Source organism: Rhinolophus sinicus, linkage group LG03, assembly GCF_036562045.2.
Source record: "Rhinolophus sinicus isolate RSC01 linkage group LG03, ASM3656204v1, whole genome shotgun sequence".
NCBI classification, from domain to species: domain Eukaryota; kingdom Metazoa; phylum Chordata; class Mammalia; order Chiroptera; family Rhinolophidae; genus Rhinolophus; species Rhinolophus sinicus.
Window position 1 is genome coordinate 190,666,238 of NC_133753.1, and position 26,158 is coordinate 190,692,395.

Consider the following 26,158-nt stretch of genomic DNA (forward strand, 5'->3'; position numbering starts at 1 on the left):
AATATTCGATAGATCAGATAGAGTAAATTATTATTGCACAACCTAAAATTTTGCCTGCATTGCTTTATACAAGGAATACTCTTATGCTCTTAGAATAATTAATTTATAAAAAAGATCTGGCTTATTTTCTAAGGGCCTTGCCCTTAGACTGGTCAGATTCCCCAGAGAGGGTCCTTCCACATTTTAGAGAGTATACGCTTAGCTACCCAACATGCTGGGAACTCAGGGGGAGATAGGAGGTGATAGGTCTCAAAACCAGTGGGTCAGCTTTCTCCACTGATTTTCAGAGAGGTTCCTATCCCCTTAACTTGCTGACATCCTCCCGTCCAATGCTGTCTTTCTGTAGGGAAGGCAGGGACATGTCAGCGGTTGGACTTTCAATCTTCTTGTGTTAGCGCCCCACATCCTCTTCCTGGACTTCCAGAGGGATCTCTTGTCACCTACTGTTGTGTGTTCTGGGAGTTATGTGGTATAAACCAGGTTAGATCTCAGCCTTCCCTGAATGCCAGTTGGGGATTCAGCTTCCTTGCGTTTGTTTTAAATGTTCTTCATAATGTCTTCCCTCTCACTGTTGTTGTCCTTAAAGAAGTTCATGCTTTTCAAAAGGCCCCTTCCCTGTGATCTTCCTGGAATTTGGCGAAGGACTGAGCTAAATGGATGTGTTCAGTCAGCCATCTTTACTTGGAAGCGCTGTTACCTCTTGTTATGTTTCACTTGGCTATTTTCATGACTCCCACCATGTATGATTAGTACTGTTGGCATGCTATAGGTGGAACAAATACCTGGAACAGGAAAAAAATCGAGCTGTTCTCAAGTAAACATTATTATGGCCTCCGATTTGACCTAGATTACTTTAAAGTGGTTAGTGTGCTTCTCTGTTAAATTGTAATTACTTAATTTTTCAAGAACGTACCAATTTAAATCTCTAGGAGAAACATAAAATAGCCTCATTTGCATTTACTGTTGTTGATGTAGGGAGGTTGGGCACTCCTGCAGAACTGCCATCTGGGACTGGATTTCATGGATGAGCTCATGGACATCATTGTAGAAACCGAGATGGTACACGATGCTTTCCGCCTGTGGATGACCACCGAGGTGCATAAGCAGTTCCCCATTACACTCCTACAGATGTCCATTAAATTTACCAACGAGCCTCCACAGGGCCTCCGGGCAGGACTGAAAAGAACATATGGCGGTGAGTTGAGGAGAGCTTCCAAGTTTCTGGGAGTTCTTGTACTTAAGTTGTTTTCTTAGAGGAATGATAAAATCAGAATTAGCGAGGATATAGTTAAAGCAAATAGGACTATTCTTTAACCTGATATGTGTGTGTGGGGAGGGGATGGCCCCTTTGTCATGTTCCTTGTGGAATGTTCTCTGACACTGTTAGGGCCTCAGACCTCAGGATTTCCCACCTCTTATTTTTTCTATTTTCCCAATAGTGCTTTATTTTGGCCTGTGCTGTTCTCTGCTAGACACCTACCTCTTTATGTTAGCATCTAAAATGGATATTTTTGTCATTTATGGTTTTCATGCTCCATATCTCAAGTAGGACAGTAGGCTCTTCCAAGAGGAGAGGCTGGATTAGAATTCTAGCCTGCCTTCATGAAGCTGTATGTCAGAATGGTAGGTAAGGTAGAAAGCAAACAAAAGTATCAAAGCCAGACCCAAATGCCCCTCCAGTCACAACTGGAACTGCGATTACTCTCTCTGCCTTTGTTCCCTCTGCTTCATAGCTTCCTGTCTGGGACTTGCGGTCATGGAAAGAACAAGGACCTCGGGGTCAGAAATCCTGATTCTGGTCCTTCCTGAACAAATGCTTTGTTCTCTTGGGTGTTAGTCACTCAGAGAGCCTGAATTTCAATTTTCTCTTCTGTAAAATAAGGACAATAAAATCTATCTACAACAATAGGAATATAGTGTATTTAATAATAATGAATATAATAATTATTGTATAGCAAATTGAAAAACCTACAAAGGCTCAAATTCTTGTCAATTTACAAGGTCATGTGGGGATAAAATAGATGTGGAAGGGTGATGACGGTGAAAAAAGATTACCAAATGAAAAAAAACTGTGATGTAATATAATATAATATAATATAATATAATATAATATAATATAATATAATATAAGCATATATATAATAATCATTATTTTGGGAATATCCTCAGGCTGCAGTGGCTTCTATATACACTATTAACAATTTACTATTAATTAAAATAGTGTATGTACATGCCCCAAATAATATTATAAATTTTATTATTGTTATTATTAAGTAGTAGCAGTCGTCGTAGCACTAGTAGTAACAGTAACAGTATTTATTTTGCTACCACGATTCTTCCTCCTCTATTTTATCCCCACATTATCTTGCTACTAGATTGGCAGGAACTTGATCCATGGCAGCAAGACCCTCCTCCCGTCAAGTTTCTTTGTAGATTATTTGTAGAGAAATGCCCTCTGGACACCCAAAATTTAAATTATAGTTGTCATGTGAATGTGATAAAAGTAATTCGAGATAAGTGAAGTTTCATACTAAGAATTTACAAAAATAATCCATCACTTATAAAAGGACTAGAAAACACAGAGGTTTGAGAGATGACACAGTTTTTCACCCAACTGACCCCAACAAGGTGTGAGCCAAGACCTACTGGATGTGAGCACACTGGTCCAGTGGAAGCCCATGCTGTACGCAGTGGCTTTCCTGCATTCCACGGTCCAGGAGAGGCGGAAGTTTGGACCCCTGGGGTGGAACATCCCCTATGAATTTAATCAAGCGGATTTTAATGCCACTGTGCAGTTCGTCCAAAACCACTTAGATGACATGGATATTAAAAAGGTACCGTGTGCATGCTGCTTCAGGCCAATGGGGATTGTGGGCCCCCAGCTTTGGGGTAAATCCTGTATGAATGATGCTTTTCCGTGCTTGCAAAGTCATTATCTTTGTCATAGCAACTCAGCTCAACTTGGGTCTTGAATTCATTTGAAAAATGAACAAATGTTGATTATCTTTTTATTTCTCAAGAGCAAGTTGACATTGCATATAAGACAACCTAATGGAGTCTATTGAACGAAGGGGGGAGTGGGTGGGGAAACTTGTTTAAAAAAATTTTAAAAATAAAAATTAGAGTGTAGATTACTTTTGAAGTGTGTGCTTTTTAAAGAACTGCCTCAATACTCTCAAAATACACATTTTCTTTCTGTTGAAATTAATGTATGAAGATATGAAAGCATCAAGAGTCTATTTCAAGTCATGAACATGAGTTTTGAGTAATTGCTCATGTTTGCCTCTTGAATTTTCTTTCTGTACTTTACACATTACTGATGAAGAATGAGTGAATGAAGGACACTGATGACAATTAACAGGGCAAATGAGGATGAGACACTCGTCAGTTCTACACAATGATTCTATATGTTTTCCCAGGGCGTCTCCTGGACCACCGTCCGCTACATGATAGGCGAGATTCAATATGGAGGCAGAGTCACTGATGACTACGATAAAAGATTGTTGAACACATTTGCTAAGGTTTGGTTCAGTGAAAATATGTTTGGATCAGATTTCAGCTTTTACCAAGGATACAATATTCCAAAATGCAGCACCGTGGATAACTATCTTCATTATATCCAGGTTTGTCAATGTCAGAATTTTATGCAGAGAGCAAATATCCTTAGCGTTTGACCTTTTATTCATTTACAAGATATATATTTCCTTTAATATAAATTTTAATGGTCATACATATTAGACCTTCCACTGTAGATGTTTTTCTTAATATGTATATATTTGCCTAATGATTAAAATGTTTATGTTTGTTCTGAGTGTGTGTTTTGTGTGAATTCCTCCCTCCTTTCTCTTTTTAATGCCTCTGTGGGGAATATTCTTTGGGGAGATAATCGGTTGGGCAGATTCAGAACTGGGGACTGCACAAATCCCCTCGAGCTCTCTACCTGTGAAACTTCAGCTCCCTCTACTAATTGCACTAATTGCCTCTAGACTCAATCTTTTCTGTTTTTCAATCCACTTGCCTGGTGCCATGACATCTGTTCCTTAATCCTGGCCTAATTGGCAGTGTTATAGGATGTTCAGGGACCCACTATGTATAAGAGCCTCCGAGTTCAGTGCTGGATACTTGTTCGTAGCCAGGGGAGGGGCTGGGGGCTGAGCTGTGCAGAGTGGTTGGCAGCAACCCTGGCCTATGCCCACTAGATGTCAGTAGCACCCCCTACCCAGTTGTGACAACCAAAACATCTCCAGAGATGGTCAGATGTCCCCTGGGGTTGCAAAATCACGCCTAGTAGAGAAACACTTTTCTAAGAAAGAATAAGACAGGTTTTGACAAGAAATTTGGGGAAATTTTGATTTGTGTTTCAAGGTAATTACATTTTCTGTCTCTGTACCTTAAATTCATTAGAACATTATTTTGCAATCTCTTTTGCCTCTGAGATTTATCTCAGAGTGAACAAACGAAAGCACAACAGCCCCAAAGGGCTAAATTTATTAGTATATTCAGAGGTTCTGTGATAAATAAATGTGATGAGTTTATCATATATTAACCACCTCTGTACTTTTATTAATTCAGATCAACAAATACATGTGTCTTAATTGTACTATATGTGCCTTTAAATCATTAGCACTGAATTTGAAGCTGCCTGTGAAGGTATAAATTTAGATATGCCTGTACATGTATTTATTTATATACACCTCATTTCACAATGAATTTGAGGTCGCTCATAAGAAGACATTATGTAAAATGGAATAAAATAAGAGAATAGAAGGGAGGGGAAATATAAGACAAAAATGAAGCTTGGATACGTAAAATAATGTCGAATTACAGGTAAATTTTCTTTTATTCAAGTAGCTGAGGTAGATTTTTGTCTGTTTGTTCTGCTTCTGTCGCTTGCTCTCTACCTTTTGTCTGTTTTTCTCACTTACTGTTTTGCTCTGTTTTCCTAGTCTCTCCACGGGAGACTACAGTTCCTTTATTTGGGCCATAGTTGCTAAAACTGTCACTTTCTGGTATCTTGAAAACATAGTAACTGTTAGTTACACGTGTATTTAAACAACTGGTTTGAATTAGACTGGACTTTCACAAACCAAAGTACTCATCCCTTTCTATCCTCCATATTATAAAACAAGGTGGTATCTCTTTGATTAAAATGCTTAAGGTATAGACATTAAAGAACCTGGAGCCTATTATGTTTCTTAGTGTTAATTGTTTTTTTCCAGGCAACTTTTGAGATTTTTTTTTTCCGGAGAAATTATTGCGATTGCAGCCAGGCACAAATAAGACATACCATGTAAATGCTTATCCTAGTGAAAACATGTTTCTTTCCTAAGACGGTATAATTTAATCAGTGCTTATGTCAGCAGTCTGTGCTTACATGGAGTGCTTGTTGTTCAGAGCTTGCCCAGCTACGACAGCCCTGAGGTCTTCGGGCTGCACCCCAATGCCGACATCACCTACCAGAGCAAACGGGCCAAGGATGTGTTGGATACCATCCTGGGCATCCAACCCAAGGACAGCTCTGGAGGCGGGGATGAGACCCGGGAGGCTGTGGTGGCCCGGCTGGCTGACGATATGCTGCGAAAGCTACCCCCTGACTACAGCCCGTTTGAGGTGAGTTGAAATCCTGACGCAATGTCAGCCATGGATGTGTCTGTTGGGTCGGGAATGAGGAAGAAGGGTAAAAAGTAATTTTTCTGAAATTAAAAAACAATATTTCAAGACTCACTTCCTGAAAAACCAAAAAAAAAAAAAAAAGTTTTGAAACTATAAATGTGATCATTTCAAAATATAAATAATAAAAAAAATGATGAGAATGTTAATGTTCATAATTAAGTTACAAGTGTGTACTGATGGGTTGGGATTCCTTTTCTAGAAGTTTCCCTCTGGCTACTTCACATTGTCATTTGTTCAAAGCAAAGTAATATATTCTTAGAGTAAAAATGTTATTTAAAACAAAAAATGTTGTGTAATTTAATGCACACCTTAAAATTCAGGCCTTCTTAATTTCAGGAAGCCTGTATTTATATGATTAACTCCTTGCAGCTTCTTTGTCTCATGAGTATCAAAAATTGATTTGTCTTTTTAATATGCAAGTAACTTCTAAACAAATTTATGATTATGAAAGTTAATTTTTTAAAATTAAAGTTTATTGGGGGTGATTATTGTTAGCAAAGTTACATAGGTTTCAGGTGTACAATTGTGTAATACATCATCTATATATCACATTGTGTGTTCACCACCCAGAGTCAGTTCTTCCATCACCATATATTGGATCTCTTTTACCCTCATCTAACACCTCCCTCCCCCCTGGTAACCACTAAACTATTGTCTGTGTCTATGAGTTTTTGTTTCTTCATTTGTTTGTCATGTTTCTTTGTTGTTTTCAGTTTTATATACCTCATATCAGTGAAATCATACGGTTCTCGACTTTTTCTGCCTGACTTATTTCACTTAGCATAATAATCTCAAGATCCATCCATGTTAGACATTTCAGCAAATACTGTGAAAAGATTTACCCTGATAACATTTTTAAACCTTTGAGAAAAGCAAAAGTAACTGCCTTACTTTCCATGTCATCTTAAGAGATGATCTGGACTAACCTTGTGACACTTGTCACAGGGCCACCATGTTTCTTTGCATATTTCCCCTTCTCCACCTGCTTTTAAATGGAAACCTGCAGCATTTTGTTTCTTAAGTATCATATTATTTTCCACAAAGCAGGCCGTTTTGGCTGCCAGTCCTACAGACTGAACTGAAGGGCCTATTCCCAAGAGGATAATTTCCCTGGGAAGAAACTGATCGCTTGCTTGGAGCAAATCAATAGTGTAATCAGCTTCCATAAACACCTTTCATTATAGTATCAGGAAACAGGTCATTCATGGCTCACAGTGGTTGAAATATTTATGAAACATTGAAATATCTATTACTTACCACATGTATTCATCTATGTGGTGAGTAATGGGGTTTAGGAGTGTCTCCGTCCTTTTGCTGAATTGGTCAGTGCTGCCTTAGGATAAAGCGACTCAACCTAGCACAATAGCTGATCCACAGAAGAGTCTCAATAAATACCTACCTGTAAGATAGAAGCGATTGGGTAGATGGGTGGAGGGAAGGATGGATGGATGTTTTGATGGAAAACAGAAAGCTCTGAAAACACAGGTATAGGTTTTCGAGGCAGCCAACAGGATGGTCGTGTTTGTGTACATATCTGTGTGTGTGTGTGTGTCCCGTGTGTGTGCTTGAACGTCTTAGATCGGCAGCAATTGAGTATTTCCCAGTAAGTGCAGTTGCCGTTTGGAAGGCTGCATGTTGTAGTCATGCGTTTTATATAATATTTTTCTGTGAATTAAAGGATGTCTGTTTTCTCCTACGTAGGACGAAAAAATCACCTAGTCATCTAATAGATGTTTCCTCTCTTAGTTCTTCTTTGTTTTCTGGCAGTAAGAAAAAAAGCTTATCACTTACGGAATTATAAACTTTGGGACTTTTTCAGAAGCCCCAGTTCCGTAAATGTGTTTAATTTTTAACATGTGCTGAATGTCTCCATGGCAGGTCAAAGAGAGGCTGCAAAAGATGGGCCCTTTCCAGCCGATGAACATTTTCCTCAGGCAGGAGATAGACAGGATGCAAAAGGTTCTCACCCTGGTCCGAAGCACCCTGACTGAGCTCAAACTTGCCATCGATGGTACCATCATCATGAGTGAAAACCTTCGAGATGCATTGAATTGCATGTTTGATGCCAGGATTCCTGCTCGGTGGAAAAAAGTACGTTTACGTCTGCTCTGATTCTGCCTAATCACTGTGTTGTTGTGAATCGTTGTAATTGGCAAGTGGAAAACATCGAAGGATAATTTACTTAAACACGTTCTTTTGCTTGGGTATGGATTCCCTTGTAGCCCTGTGTTTTTAGATTGCAGACAGGCAAGGAAATGCTGTAGCCTCTCCCACATATCCCGTGTGCTAGTGGACAATTTACATGCATTATTTCATTTAAAGCTTGCATTTTATTGCTCTCATTTTACAGATGAGGAACTTGAGGTTGACAGAGGTTAGACCTTTTTCCCAATCACACATCTAAGTTATCCAGGAGTCAGAATTTAGACCCAAACTTTTGGGCTTCAAAGCCCATGATGCTAGTTTCATAGAAGAGAAGGTTCTGAAATATACATTGATATCAAAAGTCACGCCAAAGAGAATCATTTTTCTTCCTTTGTAGATACGTGAGTATGTGTATCTCAAGATAATAAGTGTGCTTACTGATCATACCTGTTGGAAATTGTGCTAAATGACAGATGTGGTTTTAAGATATAATTTTCTACTTGGAAAAGTGAAATGAGTACCTGAGTGTCTTTTTAAGCAGGAAAACATGTATTTGAGGGGAGGGAGCCTAAATGACATGTTTCTTTGTTCTATAGTTAAGTGTGTGCATGCGTGTGTGTGTGTGTGTGTGTGTGTGTGAGTGTGTGTGTGTGTGTGTGCAAGTATATTTTGTGTGGAGGTCTAAATAAAATTGTTAAGGTTAATTATGGTAGAGGAAAGCCATGGGTAAGGGTACGGGGTGTGGCTGCACTGCTATCCCATATTTCCTGAGAAATCTGGGTCTGCCGTATGCTTTCGTTCCACCTAACCACTGCCATCAGCTCAGTGACTCTGCACCCACAGCAGGAACTCATCGTGTGCTTGACTTCACAGCTCTCTCCGAATGTCCCTGCTCTCAAGGTGTCACATCTCCTCCCCTCAGACATGTGTGTCCTCTACCCTCCCAGAAAGGTCAGCAGGAGGAGGAAGCTGGGATAGATGCAGGTAGAGAAATGGATGGGATTACACTCTTGCAATGTGAAGTTATGAATGCAAAGTGAACCGGGTCTGTGCACCTGTGCAGAGTCCTCCAGCTGAGCTCAGAGGGAAAGGCGGATGGCCGAGGTCATGCCCTGTTGGGCTTCTCTAGGCAGGTGCAGTGAAAGGTGTGTTAGTTTCTGGGGCTGCATAACAAATCACCACAGACTGGGTGGTTTAAACACCAGCAATTTGTCCTCTCACAGTTGCAGAGGTGGGAACTCCAAAAGCAAGGCATCCACAGGGCTTGCCTTCCGATGAAGCTGGAGCAACCCGAGCAGAGTGTGGGCTCCCTACAGGCATCTCAGTCCCAGAAGAACAAGAGAAAGTGGCTGGGTTTCCGAGCCTGCACCCCCATCTTTCCTGCTGCTAATAGAACTTTCCTAACCCCCTGTTGCCCCGAGCTGAATGTCTGACACACGTTTGAGGAGCTTGCTCTGGTTTCTGATTCTCCCCCACAAGTTGGGTGTGTCCTCGACTCCACACAGTTAAGGTGGGACCCACATGGTGGAGGCCTGGCCGTGTGGTGGTGGCTGTACCACTGGGGACATGTGGCCTCTGAAGTCATCACAGTCAGGAGAAGGGAGAGGTGGACAAGGTACGCGGGACCTAATCTTCGTGGATCAGAAGAGATGCATGGACCCCACTGAACTGTGTGGGAGACTGGGGAGTGTAAAGGGGCACATGGGGTGTTAGATGAGCACAAACTGTCTCTGCAGCACCTCACCTTCCCCCACGTCAGACACGTTTCTTTACCTCCTTGGAGTGAGGGGACTGAGGGGATAGAGGAGCTTGGAGGGTTGTGTAAATGGAGCGCTCTCTCCTTGAGAGGAAATGCAGTTGTGGAGAGAATGTGTTTCAGTCAAGCCCAAGCAGACAGTTTGATGCTGACAAGATTTGAAGTGTGAGTGTGGGACCTGAGGATTGTTAGAGATCAGAGGTCATGAGATGAGAAAGCAGGGTATCGAGTGGGTCATTCACATGGATCCTGGTGTCGCCAGAAAGGAGTAATTAAAGTTAATAAATGCAGTATGTGGGCCATGAGCTGGGCTCTGGAGCCACGATATCTGGGAATTATTCCCACTTTATTGTATGTCCTACAGTTCTTGTGAAGATTAAATGAGTTGATGACTGTAAAATGCTCAGAACAGTGCCTGGCATATGGCCAATGTTAGGTACGTGCCTGCTACCAGTGTCAGTGAACCCCACACCTCTGTCACCACTTCCATCATCACCACCTCCGTCATCTCCACCACCACCATTTATATCATCACCATCTTCGTCCTCCTCCTCCTCCTCATGATTATTTGTGGATGGAGTGGAAAAGTCAACCAGGAGCCAAATTCCTTGATAAATAAGAGGGTGTGACCAGTAGGTGGTAGAAACAGGAAGCGGGGAGGATGGTATGTCTAGGCGGTATGAGACTCAAAGGGAGAGAAGAGTGGGAAATGGTAACTGCTGACCTGTCAGAAAGAACAGGGCTATCTCCTCCTCTCTGGTCCTGAGGCCTGTGTAGAGAGCAGAAGCCTATGTTCTGAGAAGGCTGCAAAGGAAGCAGTCTGTTCTGGGTGAGGGAGGATCACATGCAGGATAAACACTTCTCTGTCAGTTAACGCATCTATAAAGACGGCTTTAGAAAGACTTACCTCGTTTCTAAATTATCATTTTTTATCCAGGTTTCTTTTTTCCCCCCCTCCCCCCAGGATTGATTTCCTTTTTTTTATTTTTTAATGAAAGTTTATTGGGGTGACAATTGTTAGTAAAGTTACATAGATTTCAGGTGTACAATTCTGTATTACATCATCTACACATCCCATTGTGTGTTCACCACCCAGAGTCAGTTCTCCTTCCGTCACCATACATTTGATCCCCTTTACCCTCATCTACCACCCCCCCACCCTCTGGTAACCACTAGACTATTGTCTGTGTCTATGACTTTTTGTTTCTCATTTGTTTGTCTTGTTCTTTTGTTGTTTTTGGTTTTTATACCACATATCAGTGAAATTATATGGTTCTCTGCTTTTTCTGTCTGACTTATTTCGCTTAGCATTATAATCTCAAGATCCATTCATGTTGTCACAAATGGTCCTATTTTATCTTTTCTTATCACCAAATAGTATTCCATTGTGCATATATACCACAACTTCTTTATCCATTTATCTATCGAAGGACATTTTGATTGTTTCCATGTCTTGGCCACCGCAAACAAAGCTGCAATGAACATTGAAGCACACTTGTCTTTATGTATAAACGTTTTCAGATTTTTTGGGTAGATACCCAGGAGAGGGATTGCTGGGTCATATGGTAATTCTATTCATAATTTTTTGAGGAACCTCCACACTGCCTTCCATAGCGGCTGCACCAGTCTGCATTCCCACCAGCAGTGTATGAGGGTTCATTTTTCTCCACAGCCTCTCCAACACTTGTTATTATTTGTCTTGTTGGTAGCCATTCTAACTGGGGTGAGGTGATATCTCATTGTGGTTTTTATTTGCATTTCTCTGATGATTAGTGATGTTGAGCAGTTTTTCATATGTCTATTTGCCATTTGTATGTCCTTTTTGGAGAAATGTCTCTTCAGGTCCTCTGCCCATTTTTCAATTGGGTCATTTGTTTTTTTGTTGTTGAGTTACATGAGTTTCCTGTATATTTTGGTTATTAGCCCCTTATCGGAGGTACTGTTTGCAAAAATCTTCTCCCGTTCAGTTGGTTGCCTCTTTACTTTGTCTTTGGTTTCTTTTGCTGTGCAGAAGCTTTTAAGTTTGATATAGTCCCATTCATTTAATTTAGCTTTTACTTCCCTGGCCTTTGGAGTCAAATTCATAAAATTCTCTTTGAACCCAAGGTCCATAAGTTTAGTACCTATGTTTTCTTCTATGTAGTTCATTGTGTCAGGTCTTATGATTAAGTCTTTGATCCATTTTGAATTAATTTTGGTACACGGTGACAGATAGCAGTCCAGTTTCATTCTTTTGCACGTGGCTTTCCAGTTCTGCCAACACCATTTATTGAAGAGGATGTCTTTTCTCCATTGTATGTTTTTTGCTTCTGTGTTAAAAATTATCTGTCCATATTTATGTGGTTTTATTTCTGGGTTCTCAATTCTATTCCGTTGGTATATGTGTCTGTTTTTCTGCCAATACCACGCTGTTTTGATTATTGTTGCCCTGTAGTACAAGCTAAGGTCAGGGAGTGTGAGACCTCCAGCATTGTTCTTTTTTCTTAGGAATGCTTTGGCTATTCGGGGTCTTTTGTGGTTCCAAACAAATCTGACGATTTCTTGTTCTATTTCTTTAAAAAATGCCATTGGGATTTTGATGGGGATTGCATTAAATCTGTGTATTGCTTTGCGTAATATGGCCATTTTAACTATGTTGATTTTTCTAATCCATGAGCACGGAATGTCTTTCCATTTCTTTGTGTTTTCTTCAATTTCTTTTAAAAATGTCTTATAGTTTTCAGCATATAGGTCTTCCACATCCTTGGTTAAGTTTATTCCTAGGTACTTTATTCTTTTTGCTGCAATTGCAAAAGGAATTTTTAAAAAAATTTCTTTTTCTGAGATTTCATTGTTAGTATGTAGGAATGCAATGGACTTTTGTATGTTGATTTTGTAGCCGGCAACTTTATTGTATTTGTTGATTGTTTCTAATAGCTTTTTGGTGGAGTCTTTAGGGTTTTCTATGTATAGCATCATGTCATCTGCAAAGAGTGACAATTTAACTTCTTCATTCCCCATTTGGATGCCTTTTATTTCTTTCTCTTGCCTGATTGCTCTGGTGAGGACTTCCAACACTATGTTGAAAAGCAGAGGTGACAGGGGACAGTCCTGTCCTGTTTCTCAACGTAGAGCAAAGGGCTTCAGTTTTTCACCATTAATTATGAGATTAGCTGAGGGCTTGTCATATATAGCCTTTATTATGTTACGGTATTTTCCTTCTATACCTAATTTATTAAGTGTTTTAATCAGAAATGGACGTTGTATTTTGTCAAATGCTTTTTCTGCATCAATTGATATAATCGTATGATTTTTGTCCTTTATTTTGTTTATGTGATGTTATCACATTGATGGATTTGCAGATGTTGAACCAACCTTGTGCCCCTGGGATGAACCCCACTTGGTCGGGATGAATAATCTTAATGCATTGTTGCATTTGATTTGCTAGAATTTTGTTATCCAGGTTTCTATTCTACTCAATATACCATCAGTCTTTGGAATCTCAGTGTATTTTGAAAAATAAGCAAATTAATTCTTTTGAAAAATAAACAAATTAATACAAGTGTAATATCTACCCATGTTGATCACAACATTTATTCATACCTAAAAATATTGAAATTACAGTAAAATAGGATTCAGAGACACCTACTAGTATGGCTGCTGATAACTTTAATGACATATTCCTGCCAATTGTGATAACAGAAGCTCCACACGTGAATTCAGGCAGAAGGTTACAGGCAATGCATGCAATTAATTTGTTGGTAGTATAGGAACCTATGTTTCTATTCCTGCTGCTTCATCAGAGGAAATCTGAATGCATTCTAAGGGACAAAAACTTCAGAAAAGGACTGTTGTTTACCTCAGTGAAAATGATAAATGGAGAAAAACGTCTACGTGTTATTATCCACAGAATATATTTTAAAGTGTTAATGAGCACATTTATGGAAATATAAATCCTGTTTTATAGTGGATCTATTGAAAATGTAACCTAAGGAAAAATAGTTGAGACCTATTCAATTTAATTCAATTAATTGTTTTGATGACTTTATGGCAGAATTGGTAATGAATATATTCATACATGGAAGGTGATTCTATTGGCAGCAGACCTCTTGGATAGCATCTGAGCTCTGCATCGACCAGTTTGCTCATGTGACGGTCATAATAAGGAGGGAGAATCACTTGAAAACTTAAATTTCAAAACCCCAAGGGAATTCATCTCTTTGGGACTTTCAAATTCTAAAAGTGATATTGGTATTCCACCATTGTTTCCTGTGAACATAGCCAGTTACACAGCAGAATTAAACCTGTGTTAATTGTTTTACTATATGCATTTCAGGCATCATGGGTTTCAAGTACGTTGGGTTTCTGGTTCACTGAACTTATAGAAAGAAATTGCCAGTTTACCTCATGGGTTTTCAATGGCCGACCCCACTGCTTCTGGATGACAGGTTTTTTCAACCCCCAAGGATTTTTAACTGCAATGCGACAGGTAATAGCTCTGATTTGAACCTCTTGTGTTATAATTTTCCTCTACAAGCTTTTCTTTTTTTGTTATAGTTTTAAAAAATATAATAAGACCGAGAATGACTGTCTCTTATGGGCACGACCTGTTACATTGTCCTAAACATAAATCCAGAAACTTGTTCTCAGGCTGCTAGCTTGAATTTCAAAATATTTGTTTTTCTTTTATATTTGATTTTATATAATACACAATATATATAAAATACATATAAAAGTACAAGTGGTTAATTGGGGACACCGGTATTTGTTCTGAGAGAATCTTTTTAACTTTAAATACTTTACATAATATTCTACTTCCTTTGCAGTAGGGTAATTTTGGGCTACACTCTCATCCCTGTTATGCTCTTTCTGTTAAGACAAACCTCTGATTGCTGATTTCATCCTTTGCTTTTGTTCTTGCCCTGAGTAGGAGATAACTCGGGCCAACAAAGGCTGGGCCCTGGACAATATGGTACTTTGCAATGAAGTCACCAAGTGGATGAAGGATGACATTTCTGCCCCGCCCACGGAGGGCGTCTATGTCTATGGCTTATACCTTGAGGGTGCTGGCTGGGACAAGAGGAACATGAAACTCATCGAGTCTAAGCCAAAAGTGCTCTTTGAATTGATGCCTGTCATAAGGATTTATGCAGAAAACAACAGTAAGTTCTCTTGTGCATTTAGGGATGGTTGGTGTTATTGGCTGGAATGACATTATAAACATAGGATCGCATTCTTTTTGTTATCATGTAATAAGGATTTGACTATGTTATCAACTAGCTTCACATTCAAACCCATATTTAATGAGTATTTATTGACCACTAGGCATTTTCTTGAGTGCTATGGGGGAGGCAATGGTTCTAGATAATTCTTGCCTATAAAATAAAGAGGATAAAATATGTAAAGATACTCATAAAATGTTAGAGGATGAGATAAGAAACAGGGGTTTGGGATAGTTAATAAGTGGTGGGAAAAGGGGGTGAAGTGGGATGAAGTGCTCAGGGCAGCTGGGCCTGGACTGGGCCTGGAAAGGTGGATATGAGGAGGTGGGGCAGGTGGTGCAAAGCAGATTTCTAGGCAGGACTGACTGCTCAGGGCTCTCGGGAGGTGGTGGCTTCACCAGTTTGGAGACTTAAGCCAGCTTGTGAAATACAGGCTGAATTCAGGGGTGTTTGACCTAATCCAGTATCTAACGGTAAAATGCTGGATTCATATTTCAGCCTATGAATGTAACAACACTTCTGTGAAGCGTACACATGATTCTACTTTGACAAAGTCAGCAAAGCTCTGTTTCACACGTCTGAAAATAACGAAACTGTTTTCCATTGTTGGCTTGGTGTTTTCTGGAGGCTTTTGTTGTTATACTTCACTCAGCTAACATCTTGTTAGCAACAATTACCTTTCAGCACATGTGGGACTCTGTTCATTTTATTTTGTTAAAATTTATTTTACTTTTAAATTAAAATTGTATTTAACGTGTATCACACACACACACTCACACAGACACACACTCACACAGACACACACTCACACACACACACACACACACTGAAATGATTACTATAAACCCTAAACTCTAGAGGTAGCCATGATAGCGATCCCACAAGGAAATACTGATTTTGTGACAGAAGCCCCAAAGATTTTTCTTTAAACACATAATCTCTCTTTAAAAGACCACTTTTAGTATCCTCATCTCTTCCATAAATATCCCATTTGGAAACATGGATCAAGGGAAGAGAGTTTGTAAACTATGAGCATTTTCTTTAGCGAACATGGGCCAAATGCCTAATAATACCAGCTGGGACCATGGTGGCAAGGGACCCAAACGTAATCATGAACCAGACCCCTCCCACAAGTGACCCATGGTTTAGTGAGGGAAACTGAGCAGTAAATAAAATGAATTTAATACATGTTATAATAGAGATACACTCAGGAAGCACAGGGGGCCTGGGAGGTGTGCACTACTTTGGTGCTGGGATTGCAACCGTGCAAAAAAGACCAGGCAGAACCCCGTTCTCATGGAACTCAGTCCCAGAAAGGGGGGATCGCCAAAAAAGAATCAAATGCAGTCGATCCTTGTTACCCCAGGATTCTGTATTTATGAATTTGTCTGTACTCTAAAATTTATTTATAATCCCCAAATCAATGCTCGTGGCACTTTCGCGGTCATTCGCAGATAGTCACAAAGCCGTGAAAAATTTGAGGCACCCACCATGCACGTTACCAGCTGAGGTTGACTAAGGTGACACTCTGCCTTCCTTCTTGTTTCCGCTCTCCTGATGGAAACAAGTGTCCCGTTCATGGTCTATTTAGTGCTACATTTTTCACATTCTTGTACTTTCTGCTGTTTAAAATGACCCAACCGCAGTGCTGAAGTGCTGTCTCGTGTTCCTAAATGCTGCACTGTGCCTTACGGAGGAAACACATGTGTTAGGTCTGCTTCGTGCAGGCCTGAGTTACAGTACTCTTGGCCTTGAATTCAGGGTTAATGAATCAACAGTGTATATTAGAAAGGTGCCTTTAAGTAGAAGCACACATGAAACAAGACTGTGTATTGATCGGTGGATGAAAATGTGCCCAGAGCCCTGCAGGAACCTAACCCTGTATTTCCCCTAGAAGCTATGGTTCTGTAGTCTCTGATTCAGTGTTCAAAGAGATTTACATACGTATGTCCTACGAGTCATGAGAATCGACTGTAAATGAACATACTGATTTCAGATACTTCTTGTTTCTAAAAATAAAACACACACACACACACACACACACACACACACACACACACACTGCTAGGGAGTGAAATAATTCAGGGGTTCAGGCCTCACTGAGGAGCCAACATTGAGCTCTGAGATCCAAGCAACAAAAAGCAGCTGTGCTGATACCCAGGAGCAAGGGCAGGGGTGCGAGGTGTGAGGTGGCCATGCTCAGCTGGAGGAGCAGAAAGAAGGCAGGAAGGGGAGGAGCCTCTGGTCGGGGTCAGAGTGCTCAGCTCAGGCCCTGGCCCCTGGCACCACTCGGTCGATCTTTGCCAAATCTCAGGCACCCATGTCTGCCTGGGCTCAGGCACGTGTGCTGCCGGTGACTTTGAGTGGACGGGCTCTGAGGATGGGGGGACGTCCTGGGGCCGTGACTGTTTTATAGAAATGATAATCCAACCAATGTTCTTGGAGCCAAATACCGTAGTTTAGAAATTTTGCTTAACCATATTATTACAGCTGGTCATATTGTTGTGAAAATGTTTCCCTTATAAAATGAAACAAAAATCCTTCTCACGTGGAGTTAAGTGTTCCTTTTTTAAATTTCTCGTGGCTAAATTGCAGAAATCCATTGCAATATGACACTGAACATCTCAACATGGTGGTAATCAAGTAACAATTTTATCATGCAAAGGCAATTCTTTATTATTTAAGAACAGATTTTTATAGAACCGTACTCACCCTGCTGGGCACTAGTCAGCGGTGATGCTCAGTAGCAGCAGGTAAGGGAGGAAATAAAGTAAGCAAAGGAGAAGTGACTCATTTCAAAGTATTAAAAAAAGAAAAAAGATGGAGACTTTAATTCTTTATTCTTTTTATTTTTGGTTTCTGTAGAAGTTGGTGGAAACTTGTTTTGCCAATTTGTGGTTGGAGAGGTGTTTCTTTAGTGATAAAAAGCTAACATTCTAGTGCTCTTTTCATACTGTAAATCTAATTTTCACTCAATTTTGATAACTGAATAGGGCTCTGATTGAGATAAAGGGCTGGAGCACTGGTAATGGCTATCGTACCCTCCGAGAGTACAGTGTTTCACAATGAAAGTTCTTCCAGTGAATTGTTTTTCTGTTACATGAAGAGCAATTTTCAGTTTAAATAATTCATCATTGAATTTTATACATAGGACTGGCTTATTTATTTTCAAAAAGATATCTAGATATTTATTGTAACTCTAAAAATAATAGAGTGATGTATCTCCAAATGTTTATTTTATGTATGTTTTTTGTCAGGACATCATGGGAAGTCACCCAAGTTGTATGCACTAAGTTCACCAAGAAGGCAAAACCACCCACACAACTCAGATCCTCTCTCTGTTCTCAAAGGAAGTTGAAAAGAGGCAGAATAGGAAATATTGTCCCCTTACAGATTTACTCTATGGACAGAGTGAGGCTTCAAAATGAACTGCAGTGCTGTCGCTGATGTGATAGGAAAATGGTGATTAGAACGTTTTGGGGGAACAACACGAGACTTACATGTACCTCTAGTCATGAAGTAAGGTGGGAAGGAGCTCAGGGTCCCTGCAGCTAATGAGGCTATTTCCTGTGAGGGAAATAGTGTGTCTAAGAACACCCAGTGACCCGCCCTTATCCAACACTGCAAATGTGGGGCTGGGCCCATGCGGTGACTGGTTACTTCCTGAGCCCCACAGCATTTAATTCTGTTTCAGTTGGTAAACCTGGAACTCTGTGAAAATCCTGGGGAACATGAGTCTGGGGAATTTGTTTTAGTGAAAAGGTAAGTATGTGTATGTGTGTGGAGAGAAAAAGAGAGAGGTGAGAGGTTGGGGGCAGAAATATAACACACCTCGGGCATCTACTGTATTGTAGACATTATACTATGACAGGTATTCACATATATTAATTTAATCTTTACAGCAACTCTGTAAGGTACGATGCCCTATTTACAGATAGGGAAATTAGGCCTAGAGACATTATGTAATTTGCCTATGATTCCTGGCTACCAGTGCTGGTATTAGAGTCACATTTGTCTGTTGTGGGAGGGGTTCAAACCTTGGGGAGTTCCTGTGGTTAGTGTTCCATTTAAGATGCTGTATTTAAGGGAGCCCCGGCGGCATCTGGGGTAAAGCTGGAAAATCACGGCTAAATGGAAAATGAGGACAGCCCCTTGCACTTTGAAGTCATGAGTTTATTTTTCTCAGGTACATGATGAAGTGGACACAGTGAAAGTGAAACTGGCAGCTCACAATAAACATGTTCAGGTGTTAAATCACAGAACCTAGAGATAGAGGTGTAGGCTTTAAGCACTAAATGTTTCAAGTGCTTTGGTTGTCACATAGCTTATAGTCAAAGATTAAGAAAATATATTAGCCATGTTCTGTAGGCCTGCCTGTAAAGTGAGTTCCAGGCGAAATGTGTAAAAGTACACTTTACCTGGGAAAATAGAAAAATAGGGCTAGTGGGGCACAAAACAATGATGGCTTAAATGATGACGCTGGTCACAAGATGTCTAGTTTCTGATTTTCGCTGTAAAGATAACATCACAGGCACACAATTATGAGATATTTTGCAAAATCTTGGCTCTTCAACCCAGCAGCCCTTGTTCTCACAATATAATTTTGTGTGGCTGATGTCCTGTTTCTTTGTCAAATGGGAGGTGATAACTCCAGGGTCACGAGGAGAGTTTATGAATTTGTTTCACAGAAGGAATACATGCATTTAAGAAAGTTGTGAGCAGCTCTTTACGTTCAGAAGTCTGGCTGCACAAATTGTTACCTGTGACTAAGGAACACACTTTCCCCTCGGTTCCCTCCGTTACTCCTAAGCCTCATAAAAAAAGCCCTACTTCAGCTTTTTGAGGATTTGAGAGTTCGTGCTCTCTCATCCACACGCTTTGGCCAAATCGAGTCAACCTTTCTCCATTTCCAAGCACCGGTGTTTCAGTGTTTGGATTTAGCTGCACATCGTACACTCAGACCTGAATTTTGAGAGGTGGTTCAGCAACAAAAGCCCCTTCCCTGTGTGGCTGAGAGCTTTCACTCCCTATGGCCCCCTCCCGCCATGCTGCCTCACGTTCTCAGGTAACAGACAGTGAGCCAGGCACCTGGATAATTGGTAGCTCTCCTGGCTTTTATCATCCTAGTAATTAGTCATGTGGCTTTGGAAGGGACTCAAATAGGCCACAAGTTGAAGTCAGGTGTCTAGTTATCCCCAGTTCACTTTCACATCTTCCTGCAAAGACATAAAGGCACATATGCTTAGTCCGTCCCAACTATCGCCGAGACTAAGAGGGCAGGCTCTGGGTCCATTCCGGCCAGGCTCCGTTCTTATCTTACCACCTACAGCTTTGTAACCTAGGACGTGTAACTCAGCTCCTCATGTTCCAGTTTTCTCTTCTGTCAAATGAGTTTAACCATGGTACCCGTCTCATAAGGTTGTTAACAAGACAATTCAACTGACAATGTCCAGCACATAGCATACAATGAATAATTTTATTATTATTACCATTATAATATGTTATCTCACGTGCTTATTGAAGGATTAAAAGAAATATGTAAGTAAGAGTGCACTATTTAATAATTTAAATGTTATTAGCAAATATTAGGAAGGATTTAAAGGTTACATAGGGGATCTCCAGGTAACTTGGTTATTTTGGATACTGGATGGACTATATGATGTAATGATACACTGTTAACATTTGGATGAAAAATGTAGGGTAGAGAGGGGAGTTACCGAGTTAGAAAATGAAATTCCCTCCAGGTGTGTTATTCAAATCTTTAGGCTCTTAAAGCCGATAGCTCACCAATTCAGACAGCCACTTCTCTCTGCTCCTCCCCTGGAACCCTCAGGCTTTCAACAGATTTAGCTGATTTGCTCTCCCTACATAGCATGTTTATTTTCTTCTTCAGAGTCATTTGTCTAACCAGGCATAATGGTTTGGAATCATCTGTTTATGTGGTTCTTTAGCGTCTGTCAGCACTTTCACGGTGAAATTTCATTTTCGGTGGTTTCTAATCTACTGCGGAAGTTCAGTGCATGCTGTGACTTGGCTTGGCCACCTGCAGTTCTGCAGCAGTGAAAAATAAGTAAAATTGGATCGATATTTCAGAGACTTTGTACCTGCTTATGGAAATGAACATGATTTTTTCCAATTCTGGTTTTCTTTTGGGGTTAAAATCCAAGTAGTCAAATACTTCCCAAGGTGTGATTCGAATTATCATTTGGTTATAAAACTCCAAGGGTTTACTTCAAAATTTAGAAATTGGTTGTGAGTCAAATTTTCATCCAGAAGAATAATCACTTGTATATTTGTTCTGTGTTTACAGATCCTAGAATTAAAGAGTTTAAATAAATCAATTAGTAGAGTTAGTATTGACTGCATTTTCTGAATTTACTGTCATTCAACATATATTCATATATTTGCCTAATTATTACCATGATATCCCCATGGTAATTTTAAAAGTAATGCCTAGGCTTAAAAATTAGGTATTACATTTATTTAGATTGTTTCTAATGATTCATTTCATGAGATTGAACAAATGCACGACTTTAAAGTACCATAAAATATCTGTCACTTTGTTTTAGAACATGGTTTCTGAACCTTGGTATGTTTGACATTTTTGGTCCAGGTAACACTTTGTTGTGAGGGGCTGTCCTGTGCGTCACTGGATGTTAACAGGATCCCTGGTCTTTACCCACTAGATGCCAATAGCACCCCTACCCCCCCAGTTGTGATGACCCAGAGTGTCTCCAGATAGTGGCAAGTAACCCCCTCCCCCCCGGGGGGGTGTTATAGTAGTTCCTGGTTAAGAATCACTGCTTTAAAATATTTATTTTATATTGAAAGTTGTCTATAACACTATCATTTCCAAACGTTTAACTTCCAATAAAATTAATTATAGTGGAGGCATGAGAATACATGGCACAGCAGGTTGAAGGTTTTATTGGGTCAAAAAAATGAGACTAACTTCTGAGAGAGCCTTGCTTTTGTGTGTTAGAAAAAGCTAAATTAGTGCTCGCTTCAGCAGCATGTATACTAAAATTGGAAGGATGTAGAGAAGATTAGCATGACCCCTGCTCAAGGATGACACACAAATTCATGAAGCATTCCCCTCATTTTTTTTTAAAAAAAAAGGAAAGGAAAAGCTAAGTTATTGAGCAAGTTAGTTTGGGGAAATAAATTCAGTCACTTTGATGTCTTGCAGTTAGAAAGTGACTGTTTCTGTGTTTCATGCCCGTGTTTGTAACACTAATTCACCAAAGCAAATTACCGTTTTCTTTGTCTCCATAGTTACATGAGGGTCATTTATAATATTGGCCTTCCAGAGGAGTACAAGGATGATTGCAGACAACTTTTGTCCTGAAAAAAAGTGTGTAATCTGGGAGAGAAGGGCAAATAATATACTGCTTCCTGAGATGGGTGTTATAAGATGTGCAGATAAACTCCTCTGGGCAGAGTGGACTTTACCAGAAGTTAACGGAGCTGGAACTCCAAGGTTGCCCAATGCAGAGGCTCCCTCCAAAGCCCACTTTTTCTTTTCTTTTTTTTTAAACTTTTATTTATTTAAGTGTGTTTTCCCAGGACCCATCAGCTTCAAGTCAAATAGTTGTTTCAATCTGGTCGTGGAGGGCACAGCTCACAGTGGCCCATGTGGGGATCGAACCGGCAACCTTGCTGTTAAGAGCACCGTGCTCTAACCAACTGAGTTAACCAGCCGCCCCCCAAAAGCACACTTTTGTGTTTGTAGATTCCTACTCCTTTTCTTAAAGGACCCCTTCCCCAAATTGTGTAAGTTTAAGACCCCACAAGACCAGGATCTGCCCCTGACATGGGGTGTCCGAGGCTAGAAAGAGAGCTTTTGCGTAGGGATGAGTGCATTAGAGAGCATCTTTAGGGGTGGACATCCGCAGGGTGTCTTCCATGGCACGTGTCATTTTGGAAACTCCACTATTCCAAATGCCGAAAAGGTAGATTGAGTCTCAGGGAGCTGAAGTCTGCCATGACTCTGCTTCCCAGTCATTTTTATTCCTCTACACATGTGGAGAACTCAGACCAGCTGTCCTGGGATTTCAAATGTGGTTTGGATTATGGCACAGAGGGGTGAAGACCGTATTTTCACGTAACAGTAACAGTGAAATAGTGAGCAGTGGTGCTAAGTGCCTGAATAAAAGGGACTGGTGCCTTGTGTCGTGGGCAAATCCTAAAGGAAGACAGAGAGGGTATGAGAGTTTAGGACTTGGTGGGGAAGTATCGGAGGAAAGGTGGAGGGGAGGGATGTTGAATTGACAGGTGGAAAGGAGCGGGAGGCAGAAAGGGAGTTCATCGTCATGTCACAGGGGCAGGGCTCACTGTCAGGGGACAGGAGGCCACTGGGGTAAATGGGAGAATGTCTGGGTGTCTTCTCAGACCCACCGGAAACCCGTAGTAGTGTCAGCTTCACCTCTAGGGATCCCCTGACGTCGGGGAGAACGTTCTTTATTTTACCAAACCCACCTCTCTTTGGAATGCATTTGGCTCTGCACTGTTTGGGCTGCTTACCTTAGGAATTCACCACGTTTTTTTCTTTTATGATTTTTGTTTTTGTAGCTCTAAGAGATCCTCGGTTTTACTCCTGTCCCATCTACAAGAAGCCAGTCCGAACGGACTTAAACTACATCGCTTCTGTGGACCTCAGGGTGGCCCAGGCCCCTGAACACTGGGTGCTGCGCGGGGTCGCCCTTCTCTGTGATGTCAAGTAACGTGGGGCCTGTCCCCCACCCAAGACTTCAGAAAATGCAGGAGCTGAACTATCATAACCTTCATTCTTCTGTGAGCGCTGAACAGTGTGTAAATCCTGTTCCTTATGATTCATAAGCTGCATAGCTTTTCCCTGCTCCTCAGTCTGAGGCTCAATTATATTTAACCTGTTTCATCATTAATAACCAATCACTGTGTTTGTTGAAAAGTCACTTGGTGATTTAAAAGTAAAATGGACAACTTCCTAATGACGCGTGGCCCTCAAATCCACTGTTATACATTTTCTTCTTCACTCAACTCTAAAGACTAATGAGGTTAAGCAGAAGATAGTTCCCTGGAAGGAATTATTCTTCTGTTAATGTATTACTGGTGACAGCCCAGTTTTCGAAGACAACGAGTTTGTGCTGATTTTGCCTTTATTGCCTTTTTGCATTTAGGTCAGGTTAAGAGATTTATGTCCATGGCTCAAGCAGCCAATTAAAGAGACTTAAAAAAGAAAAAGGAAGGAAATAGAAGAATAGGATAAGAATGTGAATGGATGAATAGACAATTCATGTAATCCTATAAGCATATAGAATAATGTTCAACTGCACTTGATAATTAATAATGAGATACTAAGTGTTGTAAGAAAAAAAATTAAAGCCAAAAGAAAATTGTGGTGAGGTCTTTGTAAAAATGATTCACTCACAGATTCCTAGAGCAATGTAAACCAACCCATCCTTTTTGTGAGATAATTGAATGACTAAGCACAGAAAGAGCCATAAAAAGGTTCACATGCTTTGATCCTTATTTTCTCTCCTGGAAGTCTATACCACGGAAACCATTTACAAAGCTGAAAAAGTTATATGTAAAAATACATTTAGTAACAGAAAGAAAAAGGAAATGTTCTGAATATTCAATAATAAGGCTATGCTTAAGGAAGTTAGGAGATATTAGGCAGCCATAAAAATAATACCTAAAATTTTACAATATGGAAATGGTAAGCACAGACTATTAATTGAAAGATATAGTTAACAAAATACTGAGTACTGTGATTATAACTGTAAAATATATTTGCATGTACACAAAGATTAGATGATAATATTAAAAAATAAAAACGTGTGATAGCATGGTAAAGATTTCAGTTGACTTGAAAAAAATGTAGTGATTGGAAGAAAATGTAGGGAAAGAATAAAAGTCTTAGATTGTGCATGGGGACTTCACATGGGCTTTCATTAATTTCGAAAATATTATCTAAGGAAATTTTCCTATGCTTTTATTTTAAATTCTGTTTATAAACTATAACCTGTTTCATCTATAATCTGTTGGCTAGAAAACGTGGTCAGTATTAAATTAGAATTGTGGTTTACAAATGTTTGATTGACTTTAGATCTACATAACTTGTTTCTGGTGATAAAAGTCTTCTTAGGGAGGGAGGGGTTACAAGGAGATAGGTGTGGGTCTCTTTCACTAGGCTTTGCTCTGTGACAAGTATCATCTTAGTGCTAAGTATGATGAGAGTTTGGCCTGAGTGATTCGTGTGACTCGTACTCACCTTGGATAATGCTGTTTTCATTTGAGCAGCTTCTTTTGTCTGAATTAATATATCAGTTGATTTGTGTGGATTGTGGTAAGATCATCATTTTATTTTGAAGAACATGTAATGAACTGTAAAATGTATTTGCATGTGCACAAAGATTAGACAATAATATTAAAAATGTAGGGAAAGAATAAAAGTCTTAGATTGTGAAATGATCTAAATTAATAAAAAAGTTGTTAATGAATATCTGAATTGATTGCTATTTATTAGAAAGGGGATGAACACCATTGAATACCCAGAATTAAGCTTTCAAAACTCGATTTTATATCAAATAAATTGAAAATGTATACTTCATGTAATTTGGTGATATACCCTTGTTGGCGTATATGTAATGAGTTTTGGAGACCCAAAGTAGAAAAGCACAACATGAAAACAACTAGAAACTTTTAGGAACTGTTCAACCAGGAATGTCTATGAAGCAGTGAGGAGCCAATGAGGCCCCTTTCAGTTTCACCTGCACCTTCCACCTGCCAGCTCCCACCCACTGAAGGGTGCTCTCCATTCTACTGGATTGGGGCAAGTGAGGATCCATTGATTGAATCTTCCAGCTGATGGAGAAAGTCGCTGACTGCTTGGGATATGGAAAAAACAACAGTGCAGGTGATGGTGCCATTGCAAAGTGATAGATCAGTCTTTTTCATCTGTCTATTGATTTAGTAAAAATTATCTATTTTGCACCTGCTGTGTGTCAGGCACTCTGGTTGACTGGTGGAATGATGGTGGGAAAAAACTGTCACAGTCGCTGATTTCATGGAATTTACATAAGAGGTAAACACAGAAAATAAGCAATTATACAGATATGTAATTTTATATCATCTCAATTATGATTGCGTAACATCACATGTGTGAGATACATAGAGAAATATTAAAATTGTGCATTAAGAGCTATGAAAGAAAATAGTGGGTGCCATGAGTGAGAAGAACAGAGGAGCCTGTAGCGTTTTGGGTGTTTTCAAGATTAGGAGGCAGAAGCCACACTACAGCATCCCCATTTATTTGTTTATTTTATTTTTTGGGAGGAGATGGAGAACACAGACTACAGAAGTTATTATATTTTGATTATTTTAAATAATTATTTTATTT

General features: G+C 39.9%; 1 protein-coding gene and 1 non-coding gene across 3 annotated transcripts in view; both read left to right on the forward strand.

Moving 5' to 3' along the window:
• The window catches only part of DNAH5 (dynein axonemal heavy chain 5), a 242,281-nt gene extending 217,022 nt beyond the window's left edge, over positions 1-25,259 (forward strand). For both annotated transcript variants that reach the window (XM_074329069.1, XM_019713456.2), the window contains exons 72-79: positions 976-1,195; positions 2,629-2,834; positions 3,420-3,623; positions 5,395-5,610; positions 7,552-7,764; positions 13,890-14,042; positions 14,484-14,715; positions 23,347-25,259. In XM_074329069.1, coding sequence (XP_074185170.1) covers positions 976-1,195; positions 2,629-2,834; positions 3,420-3,623; positions 5,395-5,610; positions 7,552-7,764; positions 13,890-14,042; positions 14,484-14,715; positions 23,347-23,498 — 1,596 coding nt within the window. In that variant the 3' untranslated portion in view covers positions 23,499-25,259. The remainder of the gene's footprint in view (positions 1-975; positions 1,196-2,628; positions 2,835-3,419; positions 3,624-5,394; positions 5,611-7,551; positions 7,765-13,889; positions 14,043-14,483; positions 14,716-23,346) is intronic.
• On the forward strand, positions 21,772-21,878 carry LOC141570986 (U6 spliceosomal RNA). Its single transcript, XR_012495411.1, has one exon. It is a non-coding gene; the product is annotated as a U6 spliceosomal RNA (small nuclear RNA).
• Positions 25,260-26,158: the final 899 nt, after the last annotated feature.